A 13,184-nucleotide genomic window follows, 5' to 3' on the forward strand; every position below is an offset into this window, starting at 1 on the left:
ACAGGTCAAAAGGCCCCCAGTTCTGCTATTAAACACCATTAGTTACTCCATTATAAACAATTGGCTGGCTATTGATTAATGAGCTAGAAAACATTCTAGAACTAACCCACGACCTTAAGAGATTGGAAGTCCTTTCTTTTCAATCCCCTTGGCTATGTGCTATAAATTACCACCTTGTGTTTATAGTATTAGGAAGCTGCCTTTTACGTTGAAGGATTAATTTCCTCTTTACTGTATAGACTGTACTTCACAGCCCTGGCATGGTGTGTGAACATTAAGTTACCACCTCGACAAAATTCCTGAGAAAAGAAGCCTCCTTGAAAGTGCTACAAATCATACTTTTCACACTGTTAAGAAAACTCAAAGAGTTATATTCACCCATTCATCCAAGAGCATGCATTTAATCAAGAACAGCGAGAATAAGCATCGATAAGTATAAGAGAAAAAGGAAATTAAACGAACATCTTACTGACTGAAACGAAACTGAAACTTTGGTCTCTGAAGATCTCTTCCCTCTGTCTTGCTTTTTTGGTAAAGTCTATTTAAGTTTTCAGCAGGCATTTTCCTCTATCTTGGCAAAATCTTACTCCTCAAAAGTGCCTGCTAGGGCATGGTGTACTAAAAGGACACACACTCAATTAATGTTCATCGACCGATAGCACATCAACAGACCTCCCCTAGGATGACAGAACAATTGCCAATCACAGCCCTTAAGGGCTGTGAACATATGAAAAGGTGCTAGGGATCCTACCAAAATAGGCACAACCCTTTTTCTGCAAGGTTCATTTTCATAGTTAATCCATTTTGAATGCTAAAGCTCCTTGTGTTCTCTCTCATGGCTCCCGTCTCATGCTATTGTAGCCAGAGACATGGCTAAATACTCTAAGTCTTCCACTGGACACCATTCCTTCCACAGGAAGAGGACACCTGGCTCCAGCTAGCCAATTCCCTTTAACACACCTATGCCTTCTCATTCCAGTGCCTGAAGAAGGCTGAGGGGATGGTTTAAGCAAGCCAGGAGGCTGGAGCAGCCGTCCCAAGTGTTCCATATAATAACTCTATGTGGTTCTATTCTGTGGCCTCATAAACAAACCTTATAATACAGTTTAGGTGCTCATGACTTAGTGGCAAGAGAAAAATCAGGACATAAAGTATCAATAATCTGTTAAGACTCAAATTTACATCTACATGCACAAAAAAGATAAGGCAAATATGATGCTGATGTAAATACAACGGGTGTCGGGCAGCTCACGTGGCTCAGCGGTTTGGTGCTGCCTTCAGCCCAGGGCCTGATCCTGGAGACCCAGGATCGAGTCCCACATCGGGCTCCCTGCATGGAGCCTGCTTCTCCCTCTGCCTGTGTCTCTGCCTCTCTCCCTGTCTCTCTCTCTCTGTCTCTCTCATGAATAAATAAATAAAATCTTAAAGAAAAAATACAACGGGTGTCAGGGACATAGGGTAATTATTTTTCAGTAGGTGTTTCTCACTTTTGTCCACCCAAATTTTTCAGTAACATCAGAAAAATACTATACCTTCATTGTACTCAAAAAGTACTTTATTTCCCTTTATTCTATTCATTTAACTTAATTGCTGAAGGTTTCCATGCATTTTTCTACTGTCTACAAATGGTCTACAGTGACCACTGTGATACTTTTTTGGGGGGAACCCCAAATATTTTCTTAAAACACCACCAAAACAGTTACGTTTTTCATAAAAAATACAATTTCTTTTCCTATCAAGTATCCCTTTTCAAGCTGTAGCAATCTAAAAAGTATGGAGAGGGGATCCCTGGGTGGCGCAGCGGTTTGGCGCCTGCCTTTGGCCCAGGGTGGATCCTGGGGACCCGGGATCGAGTCCCACGTCGGGCTCCCGGTGCATGGAGCCTGCTTCTCCCTCTGCCTGTGTCTCTGCGTGTCTCTCTCTCTCTCTCTCTGTGTGTGACTATCATAAATAAATAAAAATTAAAAAAAAAAAGTATGGAGAGATATGAAGAAAATAGAATCAAATTGTCGATTACCCCATCACTAAAAAACAGCCACAACAGTTTATCAAATTCCCTATGTTTTTCCTATGAAGATATGTATTGTTACAGGCTTAAGATCATACCATATCTGTACCTGTTCTCAGGTAACACTGTATAGTTAGCATTTCCTATGGGTATGAGATTCTTTGGTAACACCATTTATAACAACTGCATATATATGACACCATATGCACAGACCGGGATCATTATGAGACATTTAAGACCGATTTCCTATTTTTCATTATTGTAAATAATGCTGTGATGGACACCCCTGAATATAAACCTGTATACAGACCTTTCTTTCCTTGAGATAAATATCTGAAAGCAGAATTACTAAATCAAAGGCTATGAGAGTGTCTTTCAAAATTTCTGACCCACCGAACTCCAGGAAAGGTTGTGCCCATGTAGTGCTCTCCCTGAGGCGTATTTATTACAACAGTTTCAATTGCTTTGCTGATTCTTTCAAGGGGAAGCAGGTGGAGAAAGGCCTGGCCTGGCTGGAGAATTCTCCCTATCACTGGGGACGCAGTGCAGGATCGAATATGCCCTTTTCTTTGCCTGGACGGACAGATACACAGAAAGAGGGTGGGCAGAGAGAAACAACAGCTTTCTGGACTCACGGGCTCAAAGTGCAATGAACCAACAAAATAGATAAAAAGCAGTTCAGTTGAAGCTCTTCCATTGACTCACTTGCTGCTTCTTGCTGATGCCACGCCTTCTTAAGAAGTCAAAGCTAACAGCAGAGGCCCACAGAGCCAAGTACCGGGGGCTCTGGGCTCCCTGGAAGTTGCACAAGCATTTTCAATCCGCAGAGATAGCCAATGCTAGAGCCACAATTGGTCACACTTCAGATAACAACTCAAAAGGCAGAAAACCTTTGTCAATACAGAAATGGGTGTGTTTTGTCTGAGCTCTTGATTTGATTACAGTAAGCTGCCAGTGGCTCTTTTTCACCAAGTTTCACAGAGATTATAAAAGAGTTAGCAAAATGTCTGGCCTTCTAGTCCCCTTCACACGGAAGGAAAAGAAAACAGAATTATAAAGAAAAGAGTAGTAGTGTCTTCTAAGGAAATCAAAGACCATTAGCATTATGATCTAGAAAGAGCGCTGCATTCGCAGGATGGCGAGAAGGCCTCATGTCTTTCTTTGTAGTTCTGTAGCTACTCATCCTGTGAAATGTTGTCCACTGCACTAGAGCAGAGGTTTTAAAAAAGCAATGCATTTTTTTGAATGTCTGAATGGATCAATTCTAAGGTGAGGATTAAAAAGCAACCATACGACATATGTAGGTTATACCCTTCTATGACACATTTATTTGGAGGATTTTTTTTGACATAAAAAACTCCCCAGGGGCCTTTAGGGGGTCTTCAGTAAGTCAGTCAATATGGACACGCAAAGGACAAGAATAAAACCATGTAGTTGAAAAAACAGTGAAGGTCAGAGGTATTTGCCTTTTAAAGCCAGCTTCCTCCCACTGAGGTCACTGTGTTCATGGGCCTGCGAATTCTAATGCCGTCAACTCCCTGCACCTCCACACTGGTTTCTCAACTGGCCTAACGAAGGGATGGCCAGTGTGAACTCTGGGAAACTTCCAGTCAGTGATTAAAACACAGATTTGGCAAAATCTGCAGAGTGCGACACGTCCTGCCTTCGTGAAATGATAGAAAACAAGGGGGCTGAGGGCTTCAGGGAAGGGTGGCCACTTTGATTTACACTTGGCCTGTGCAGATAGATGGGACAGACAATTATTTCTTTTATGTGCGTTTTAAGCTAATTCAGAAAATTTCTACTATTCTTTGAGTTAACAAGCCTCGGGCTCATGGGAGGGTTTTCAAAGACCTGGGGAAAGTAGTGGAGTTAAGAAATGATAGCAGGAAAATAGAGGGTACCAGACAGGCGGCTAATTAACATCTTGTAAGACCTTTCACTAAAGCAGCTGGTCTAGTCACATGTTTAGAAGATTCACAGAATTTTTAGAATTGAAAGGGTCTTTAGAGAGCATCTAGCTCAACCCCCTCATTTTATGGATGGGAAAACTGAGACCCAGTTAATTGCCCCAGGTCACAGTGGGTTCACAGCAGAATCAGGCTGACAATTCACTGTGCTCTGCCTCCCGAAGTTACTACATTTGCTCCCTACGCTGATGAATTAACAGAGTTTCTGCAGTGGACTAGCATCAAGACAACATCTCTATTCCCTTAAGATTTAACATGCAAACTATTTGATTTTGGAAGTTAAGCAAAAATACATTTTCAAACTTGTTACATCGGTTTTACTATGTGATTCAGAGATATATTTAACATGGCAGCTCTAATCTTCTTAATCTATTTGGGTTGTTTGATTGAACTATGCTTCTTTTAAAAACAACTAGTCTCTCACAAAACATGACATTTTGGGGTGGGCCTTTATGTTGTGGTCCCTAAACACGGATTATGCCCCACTTCTATTATTTCTATTCCTTTGCCTGGCAATTCTTTCTAAGCCCCCTGAACTGAGCATCTGATTAGCATATTCATGAGATAACTGATTCAGCTATGTTAATTAGCAGTTCTACTTCAAAAAAAAAAAATTTTTTTTTTTCCCAGAACTCACCAAGAGGGGGAGCAGCTAGCTCTGCCACTATCACTTTCTAGCTCCAGGTCTCTAGCCTAGGATAGTATATTTGTACATTTCTGGTACAGATCCTCAGTTAAAGAATGGGCAAGGGAGATTACAGTGTAGAAAAATAAAGAGGTGAGACCTTAAAGTCAGGCGTACAAGTTTAAAAATGAGAATCCTGAGAATTTTGGTGTGGAGGGGTAGTGCCTAAGGAAGTATACTTAATGTACTTTCTCCAGGTCTGTAAATACACACATGTACACAGTTTACAATAAAAAAAAATGGGTTTACAGACTGTATAATCTCTTTAGATGGGCAAACAATAAAAAATTAAACATGTAGAACAAAAGGCCTTTAAAGATAAGGGAACTGGCTCCGAAACACCACGACTGGCATTTGAACTCTGGAGCTCCCTGAGGAAGAATGATAGAAAACCTGAGGCAATGGGATGATTTCTAGTTAATGAAGGCTGACCCCCTAAAAGCCTACAACCTTATTTTTGTTGAAAAGTTTATAACTTTAATAAGCAGGGTACCTGGGTAGCTCAGTTGGTTAAGCATTTACCTTCAGCTTGGGTCATGATCCTGGGATAGGGCCCCCGTGTGTGTGTGTGTGTGTGTGTGTGTGTGTGTGTGTGTGTGTAGATCTCTTGCTTGTGGGGGGGGGGGTCTGCTTCCCCCCCTCTGCCCCTGCCCCTCCCCCTCTGCTCATGAGCTTATGCAAGAGGACACATGCACATGCCCTCTCTCTCAAATAAATAAATAAATAATCTCAAACAAAAAGTTTATAACAAATTAACTGTTCCAGCCTTAGAAAGAAGTGTTCTCTCAGAAACGGGACTAAAGTTCTGATGGTAGAGGAAGGTGCCTGGGCTCAGGGTCACCACTTTAAATTTACACTGTAAGCTTGGAGATGGCAAAAGAGGCTCCTTTGAAATTGCCTGACCTTATAGGTTCCCATGTGTCCCTCTGTTATTTCCTCAGGATTTGTCGTCAGCCTTTTTCCTGCCACCTTGGACACCCCATCATGGTTCTCCAGCTGCCATCTTGTTGCTCTGCCCAATCTCTTCCCTTCCATTCACATCAATAACCTCAGGCTTGTCCTTTGTAATGGCTTGGACAATTCTTTGACCGAAGCACCCTGCTGCCCTTGGATTTCGGGGCATGAAGACAGCCCATAAACAATTTCACTCAACATCCTCTTTAGGCCTGAGGCACATTGGTGGGTCCTAATGGCCATCCTTAAAAATCAGTCAACAAATGCAGTACCCACTTGAGGATTATGGTTTGTTGGATACCAGTCAACTGAAGTTTTAACCATACAAACACATTTAATTATCTCAGAAAACCTAGCTTGGAGGAAATAGGCAACGTATCCCAGAGCTCTGTTCTGATCTCCACACCAAACACATTTAAGCTACTACTCCTTCAAAAGAAATGTAATCTATATTTAAAAAAGAGAAAGAAAGAAATGTAATCTGTGCTCAGTACCTTTGTTGTCTATGCCATATTTTAATTTGAAGTCAGAAGAAATAAACTAAAGCTTTATAATCATTTCTCAGGACCAGTTTTGAAACTGATAAAGAAACAGTGTTAACACATTTATTGAATGTGAAACCTGGTAGGAAAGGGCCAGAGAAACGGTTTTTCCATACTTTTTAAAAAAACATATGTTAACACTTACTGATAGTGTTTCTCTGTATGGCTTTTTAAAAACTACACGCTGGAATCATACAAGTAATGCTATAAAACCATGGGGAGTGGGAAGGGAAAAGAATAGCTAAAGCAGCAGGCCTGCAGGCAAGAGACGTCACTAATGTCTATGGGCTCCGTACCAGGAGGAGACCCGTCTAACAGGAAATGGGGTGACTTGGAGGTGGCAGAACCTGAAAACAGCTTTGTCTCCACTCCATCATGCTACCAACAGGCTAGCCATTTGTAAAGAGCAGGACTTTTTCCTCCTACATGCCCTTATTAAACCCCAAGAGGTTGTTTTCATGTGTTAGCATCTCAAGTTTTCTAAGATGGCCATCTAATTGTCTTTCTAAGTATCCTCTTCAAAGTCAAAGAAAATGCTGAGGTTACTGTCTTGAATAAGAAATGCCAGTCAAGCGAATACCAGTCTTTTCAATAATTAAGAGTTTAGTGACCAAGAGAGACAGAGGTGGCCTAATGATGTCTTTTGGCAATAACACCCATCTTCGAGGGATGTTACCATGTTGTTAAGTACTCTTTATAGTTACAGCATGTGTTTGTGGGGTGGGGGTATAGACTAATAGACATACAGACATATAAAACATTTTCATCCACCCAGGAGAAGGAGGAGATAAATTCAAGATTGAACACAATATTGCATAGTAACTGGTGGTAAAATGGGTATGATAAATGACATACTACATAGAGAGAACTTTAGTTCAACTACATTACAAATTAAATATGCTCTCATGGTCTAGCCTGGGAACCGAACACTTATTAAATTGGTTCTAAGTTTCAAATAACAAATCTCAAAAGCCAACATTTGAAATACAACCTGTTCTTTAGCTGGGGACTGCCTTATCAGCTATATAAATCTAATTTAGTCCAACTTCTCACCATGGTAACAAGCCCTTTGCAGAAATACTCAAAGACATTTCACATCTCGAAAATTTGCCTTGTACTTCACCACCACACATAATGTCAGGAAAAGCATGCTTCAAAGGTACTATGTAATTAGAATGGCCTTTAAAACAGGCACAAAGGAAATCATTCCTATTAAAATTAAATCTACTTCATAACACTCTTCAAACTGAGTGAAGAGCAACAGAGAAGAGAATCCTGAGGTGTTTGGAACCCAGACTCTAAAAGTCTGTTATCTGTAACATTGCTTCAGATAGGATTGAAGTGCTTCTCATTTGGCTTATCTTGGCCATTTCTTCACTATTAAAAGAAAGTGTTCATATGAGAATTCCTGTTTGGCACAGGGGATTGAAATGGGTTGGGTCATGGCTTTACATGGATAGACTAAGCCAAGGTACCAGCTAAGGGATGAAGCCCAGCTTAACGACAATTATAAATACAGGAGCTACTTCTGGGTCCCTGCTGCATACAAACTCAAGAGCTGAATTTTAATCCTATCCATGTTCTACAGGGCTCCTAGGAATTCTGGTTGTCTCTGGGGAATCCAGTTTGAAATTTAATTTGAAGTCCAGCATCTGCAGAATCTCTATGCTTATTCTAAGTTTTCAGATGCCTGCTTTTTATTAGGGAGATTTTTTCCCCCAGTAACTTGCGTCAACAACACTATTTTGTGTTCACCCAAGAAAATAAATGAAAGCTTTTAAATTAAACTACTTTAATCTCTTTTTTGGCTCCTTGTGACCAGATTTCCATAATGCCTACCATACAGATTCTACTGTATCCAGAAGGATCCTAGCAATGAAGCTGGAAGGCTAACTTGCCCTTAGGGATCCAACAAGGAGAATGTCTTCGGAGAAGACGAAGGAGCTGTGAAAAAGCAATTGTATGAACTGAGCGGTTACTGTAAAATGTGACTTGCATAAAAGGTGTAAAAGTCAAGAACAAAGCACATACTGATGCTTCCTTGGACCAAAGTTCCAATACCTACCATCAAACTTCTTGTAACGGGAAGCAAAGATGGCTTGCAGGTGGTTACATTGTTCGCTGACCACACTTTTGAAATCATCTTTACTTTGCAGGCTGTATTTCTCCTCCATCTCCTGAGAGCAGCAGGTATAGCCCTGGGGACAGATCTTCAAATGATCACCTGGAAGATAAAATTGTACGACAATCAATCTCCATCATCATTCATCAGGTCTAAGAGGCAAGACTTTCGCTTAAGTGCACACACTTCAATTCCACCTGAGAGGTTCCCGCAAAAGCCTAGGTATCATGTGTATCTGAAAAGTTTTACTGAAACCAAAAAACATCGAGGCATCTGGCTGGCTCAATCGTGTAGAGCATGCGACTCATGAACTCAGGGTCCTGGGTTTGAGCCCCATGTTGAGGGTAGAATTTATTTAAGAAAATAAAAACATCCATTCCCTTATGGAAAAGCTAAAATAATAAAGCCACCTACAAAAGACAAAAGAACTTTCAAATCAAGAAGATTGCTATACCACAGGAGCATTGGTGTAATAATAAACAGTATTAACTGTTATTTTAGTATTATTATTATTTAGTATTGTTTATAAACAATAAACAATATCATTCAATGTCAACCCAAGGCTTTTTTTTTTTCCCAAGGCTTTTTTTAAAAAAATAAATTAGTCAAGATTCTATGATAAATACTCTACAAATTATGCAAATGAGACATAAGTTTTTCTAGCTTTTGGGAGTTGACATTCCAAGAGAGGGCCTTAATGAATAATGATTTATAAAATATATGACAGCCAAAGACTAAGCAAAGACACCAGAGGTAGTCATACTGTGGGGAAGCAAAGGAATAAGTGGATTTCAAGGAGTTGGTGGCCATGAAGAAACAATGGGAGTTCACATTGGATAACTTCAGGCTTTAAGTCACAAATGGTAATGGCAAATGACCCTCAAATTTCAGACTTTCTCATCCAGTATCTTCTGCAGTTAGACACTATTTTTGACCTTATGATACTGGGATATGTAGCCACTCATCCCAATATAGACTGATAGCTTCCAGTAAATTTAATCTTTATGAAGTGATGTAGTCCTCAGAGTCAAGAGAAATGCTATAATATGCATCACTCCACAGCAGCTCAACCCATAAAGTATCTCCCTCCCCTACACCAACTACATTCTGCTTGTGGTTAGCACAGGAGGGTTAGGAGGGCTTTTTTTACTTTTAATAGATCCTGAATTCCACCCATACCTTGTTCCTCTTGCCACAGAACACAACTGCGCTTTGCAGAGACCATACCTCTCCTTCATAATGACTAGGAGATATGGTGCCACTGAAAACTGAACCCCAACAGTTATCTAGTTTTTACACATGTTTACAAGCATTCACTGCCATGGTTCCTCCTGCTATTGCTGTTCGTGTTCCATGTAAGATGAAAGGTCTGAAAACAAATCAAGATCGCAGGTACTCAGGAATTGAGTATGCTGAAGACATATGCACCTGTCAACCCAACCATAAGTACATACAATAAATAAAGGGCTGGAGACTGATGAGCCAACCAAACACCACCAATCATGGGAAATGAACTGAGCCATCATCTGGCCATTGCTGCTTCTTGGCTAAGTGTGCTTAGAAGAATAAATCTTGACCTAAGACAGATATCACAGTGGCTTTGGAGATGTGGGGTACAGCAGATAAAACAGAGGTAAGCAACTTAATTTGACTAAACTAGGGCTGTCAACAGCATGTATGCAAATCATTACATAATCTTATATATACCTGATCATTCTTCCTTCTTGGCAATTAAAAAGTAGGGAGAATGTTACTGCCACACAAAAAAGGGGGAATATGGTAATAAAGGACTATTGAGGGAAGGGAAGAGGGAAACAATCTTCAAATAACTTCCTCATCCAGAAAGAAACTGCTAAAAGTTTATTTAAGCATTTTGGAAACCCTTGGTCAGCAGACAAATCTAACCCAAAAAGGAATGGGGGTGGGTAAGATTGTGTATAAGAGTTTAGGAGCAAAAAAGGAAAAAAAAGAGTTTAGGAGCTGTGAAGCTTCAGAGTATCTTAGATCTAATTAGCCAAAGAAGAAGGTTGCTAAGGCTCAGTTTTCTGCAAACATCTTTGTTACAACCAAAAACAAAACTCCCTCTTCACTGGCTTAACAAGTTCACAGCAGGACTTTGGTACCGAGACACATAATTAACAGAGAGCTATCCAGTTGTCTCCAGGTTTCAGGGTTGAGGATTTCCCCCAACATGGTCTTAACATGTGAACTAATACGAAGAACCCCAACTAATACAGCAATTGCTGTAGTTGCATTAAATAATCCATCACACTCACACCTCACATAGAAAATTAATTGGAATGTTCAGAGTGAGAGCTTAAGACACGCAGGGCTATTTAAATGACTTATAATAAGGGGGCAGCTACTTTTTAAGATTGTCACAGGCTAAAATTCATCACATGCTGGTTTTCGAATGCCTGCAAAGATTCCATTGGGGTATGCACAGAATCTCCAAGGCAAAACAATTCATGAGTTTGGAAAATAATTTATGTTCAGGGACTACTTATTGGATGCTATCAAAATAGGCTTCTAAGTCCAAGGGAAAGCCCACCTTTTTTCTACCACCAATGCATACACACACAGACACACAACCTGAAGCCGGAAAATTTAGAGACAGCAGGAAAAAATAATTTTCTATACTTAAGAAGGTGCTAGACAAAAAAAGAAGGTGCTAGACATTGAGGGGTATAAACTGCCTGCCCCACAGAAATTTTACACTGAGACACCCTTCAAAAATGGGTAACAGCAATAAAATTTACCAGTAACCTGCTGAATGAAAACAGCACCATTTCCACTGACACATGAATACACTGGAGCATCAAAAAGGCCCAGCATATTGGGGCACCTGGGTGGCAGCTGAATCTTGATTTCGGCTCAGGTCATGATCTCAGGGTCATGGGACTGTGCCCCATGCCAGGTTCTGTACTCTGCACATGTCAGCTTGTCCCCTTCCCTACCTCCGCTTGCTCTTGCATATGTGCATGCATGCTCTCATAAATAAATAAATCTTTAAACAAATAAATACATATACAAATGGCCCAGCATAGCCAATGTACTGTCCGTTTCATAGCCACCAGGGGCCCCTGGCAGGACCTTATGGAGACCAGCTTATACCAGAACACTGAAGTACATATTTTTTGGCAATACCTAATTAAAAAATAATCCACTTTCATTTTAGAGAGAAGGTATTTCCAGGAAGACTTTGTCTAATAGTAAAAGGCTTGCCTTCTGTAAAGGACAACAACAGAGTTAAGGGTAGACACTTGGCTAATGCTTCTGCTGGCAAAGTCGTCTTCCTCTCTGTGCAAAGCAGCCCACTCCAACAGGCTACTTTTGCCCATGTAGCCTTGAATGTGCCACTTATTCTGTCTGCATTTCTAAAAAGCATTACTTGAAAATGTAATCTGACATCTTTGCCCAAAGCCCTGTCTGAGACACACACAGTCCAAGACGCACTTGTAAATTAAATCCCAAGACATGCATACGCTACTGGGGACTCAGTGCCACAACCAATTTCGGCTGATAAGAAGTACAAGGAGGAAAGGGGGGCAGTCTCAGTGCATTTGAAAATGGAATCAGGGCAGCCCCGGTGGCTCAGCGGTTTAGCACCACCTTCGGCCTAGGGAGAGATCCTGGAGTCCCAGGACTGAGTCCCACGTCGGGTTCCCGGCATGGAGCCTGCTTTTCCCTCTGCCTGTGTCTGTCTGTCTGTCTGTCTCTCTCTCTCTCTCCCCTGTGTATTCTCATGAATGAATAAATAAAATCTTAAAAAAAAAAAAGAAAATGGAATCAGAGCTCCGCATTCTGGTAAGAACTTGAGTAAACTCATTTGATTTTTAAAACTTAAGGGCACTTGGGTGGCACAGTTGGTTAAGCATCCCACTCTTGGTTTCAGTTCAAAATTGGGATCTCAGGGTCATGGGTTTGAGCCCCATCAGAGCCTGCTTGAGATTCTCTCTCTCCCCCTCTGCTCCTAACCATATCCCCCCCCACCATCATATGCACTAGCTCACTCTAAAATCAATCAATTTAAAATAAAATAAAATAAAATAAAATCAATCAATTTTTAAGATTTCTGGAGCACCTGACTGGCTCAGTCAGAAGAACATGCAACTCTTAATCTTGAAAAGTGCCCAAAACAATTTATATTAAAAGCCAGGGCACACATAGTATCTGAAAGACATTCTGCTAGGCTGCAACTGCTCCTAAAATGCTGTGTCTGAACAAGAAAGGCCTTTTCTTTCTGGAGATCTCCTTTCTAAACCTGGTGATCCTTTCTCATTTAAGAAAGATGGAACAGGGTGCCTGGGTGGCTCAGTTGGTTAAGCATCTGCCTTCAGCTCAGATCATGATCTCAGGGTCCTGGGATCGAGCCCTGCATTGGGCTCCCTGTTCAGTGGGAAGCCTGCTTCTCCCTTTCCCCCTGCCCCTGTTCATTCTCTCTTGCATTCTCTCAAAAACACAAAATTTAAAAAAAGAAAGATGGAGCAGTATTTTCTTGGTTGAGTGAGCAGACAGACAATGGGATCCAGTATGAGACAGGTGGGCGCAGACAGTGCAATGGTAAGTGCTGGGCATATGCCTTTTTTTAAGGGGCTCTAGGTAATTCTGCTACATACACTTTTCTAAGAATTACTACTTGAAAGGCTTAAGCAATAGAGCCATGGAAGAGCTGGGAACAGTCATAAGCCAGTAAATTCAATGGCTCAGGTGACGATCTACAACTGTTCTTTGTTTCATCTATCTCCCTAATTCAACCTCCTCCTTCCATGACCTTTGCTGGATGTGCAGGGCTCTGTCCACATATCTCTTCCTGGCTGCTTTCACTCCTTTCCTTTACCCTTACCATTCTGTGTGGCCCTCCTCCACAACTTTGGACTACACTGAGTATGAACCTAAAGGC

The 13,184-nt window shown here is 41.1% G+C and overlaps 1 protein-coding gene across 1 annotated transcript in view; it reads right to left on the reverse strand.

Annotated features, from left to right (window-relative positions):
- Positions 1 to 13,184, reverse strand: part of GPC4 (glypican 4) — a 110,749-nt gene that overhangs the window by 26,074 nt on the left and 71,491 nt on the right. Inside the window, exon 2 of the mRNA XM_025983174.2 lies at positions 8,225 to 8,383. Within this exon, the coding sequence (XP_025838959.1) occupies positions 8,225 to 8,383 (159 nt within the window). The remainder of the gene's footprint in view (positions 1 to 8,224; positions 8,384 to 13,184) is intronic.

Source organism: Vulpes vulpes, chromosome X, assembly GCF_048418805.1.
Source record: "Vulpes vulpes isolate BD-2025 chromosome X, VulVul3, whole genome shotgun sequence".
In the NCBI taxonomy this organism is placed as follows: Eukaryota; Metazoa; Chordata; class Mammalia; order Carnivora; family Canidae; genus Vulpes; species Vulpes vulpes.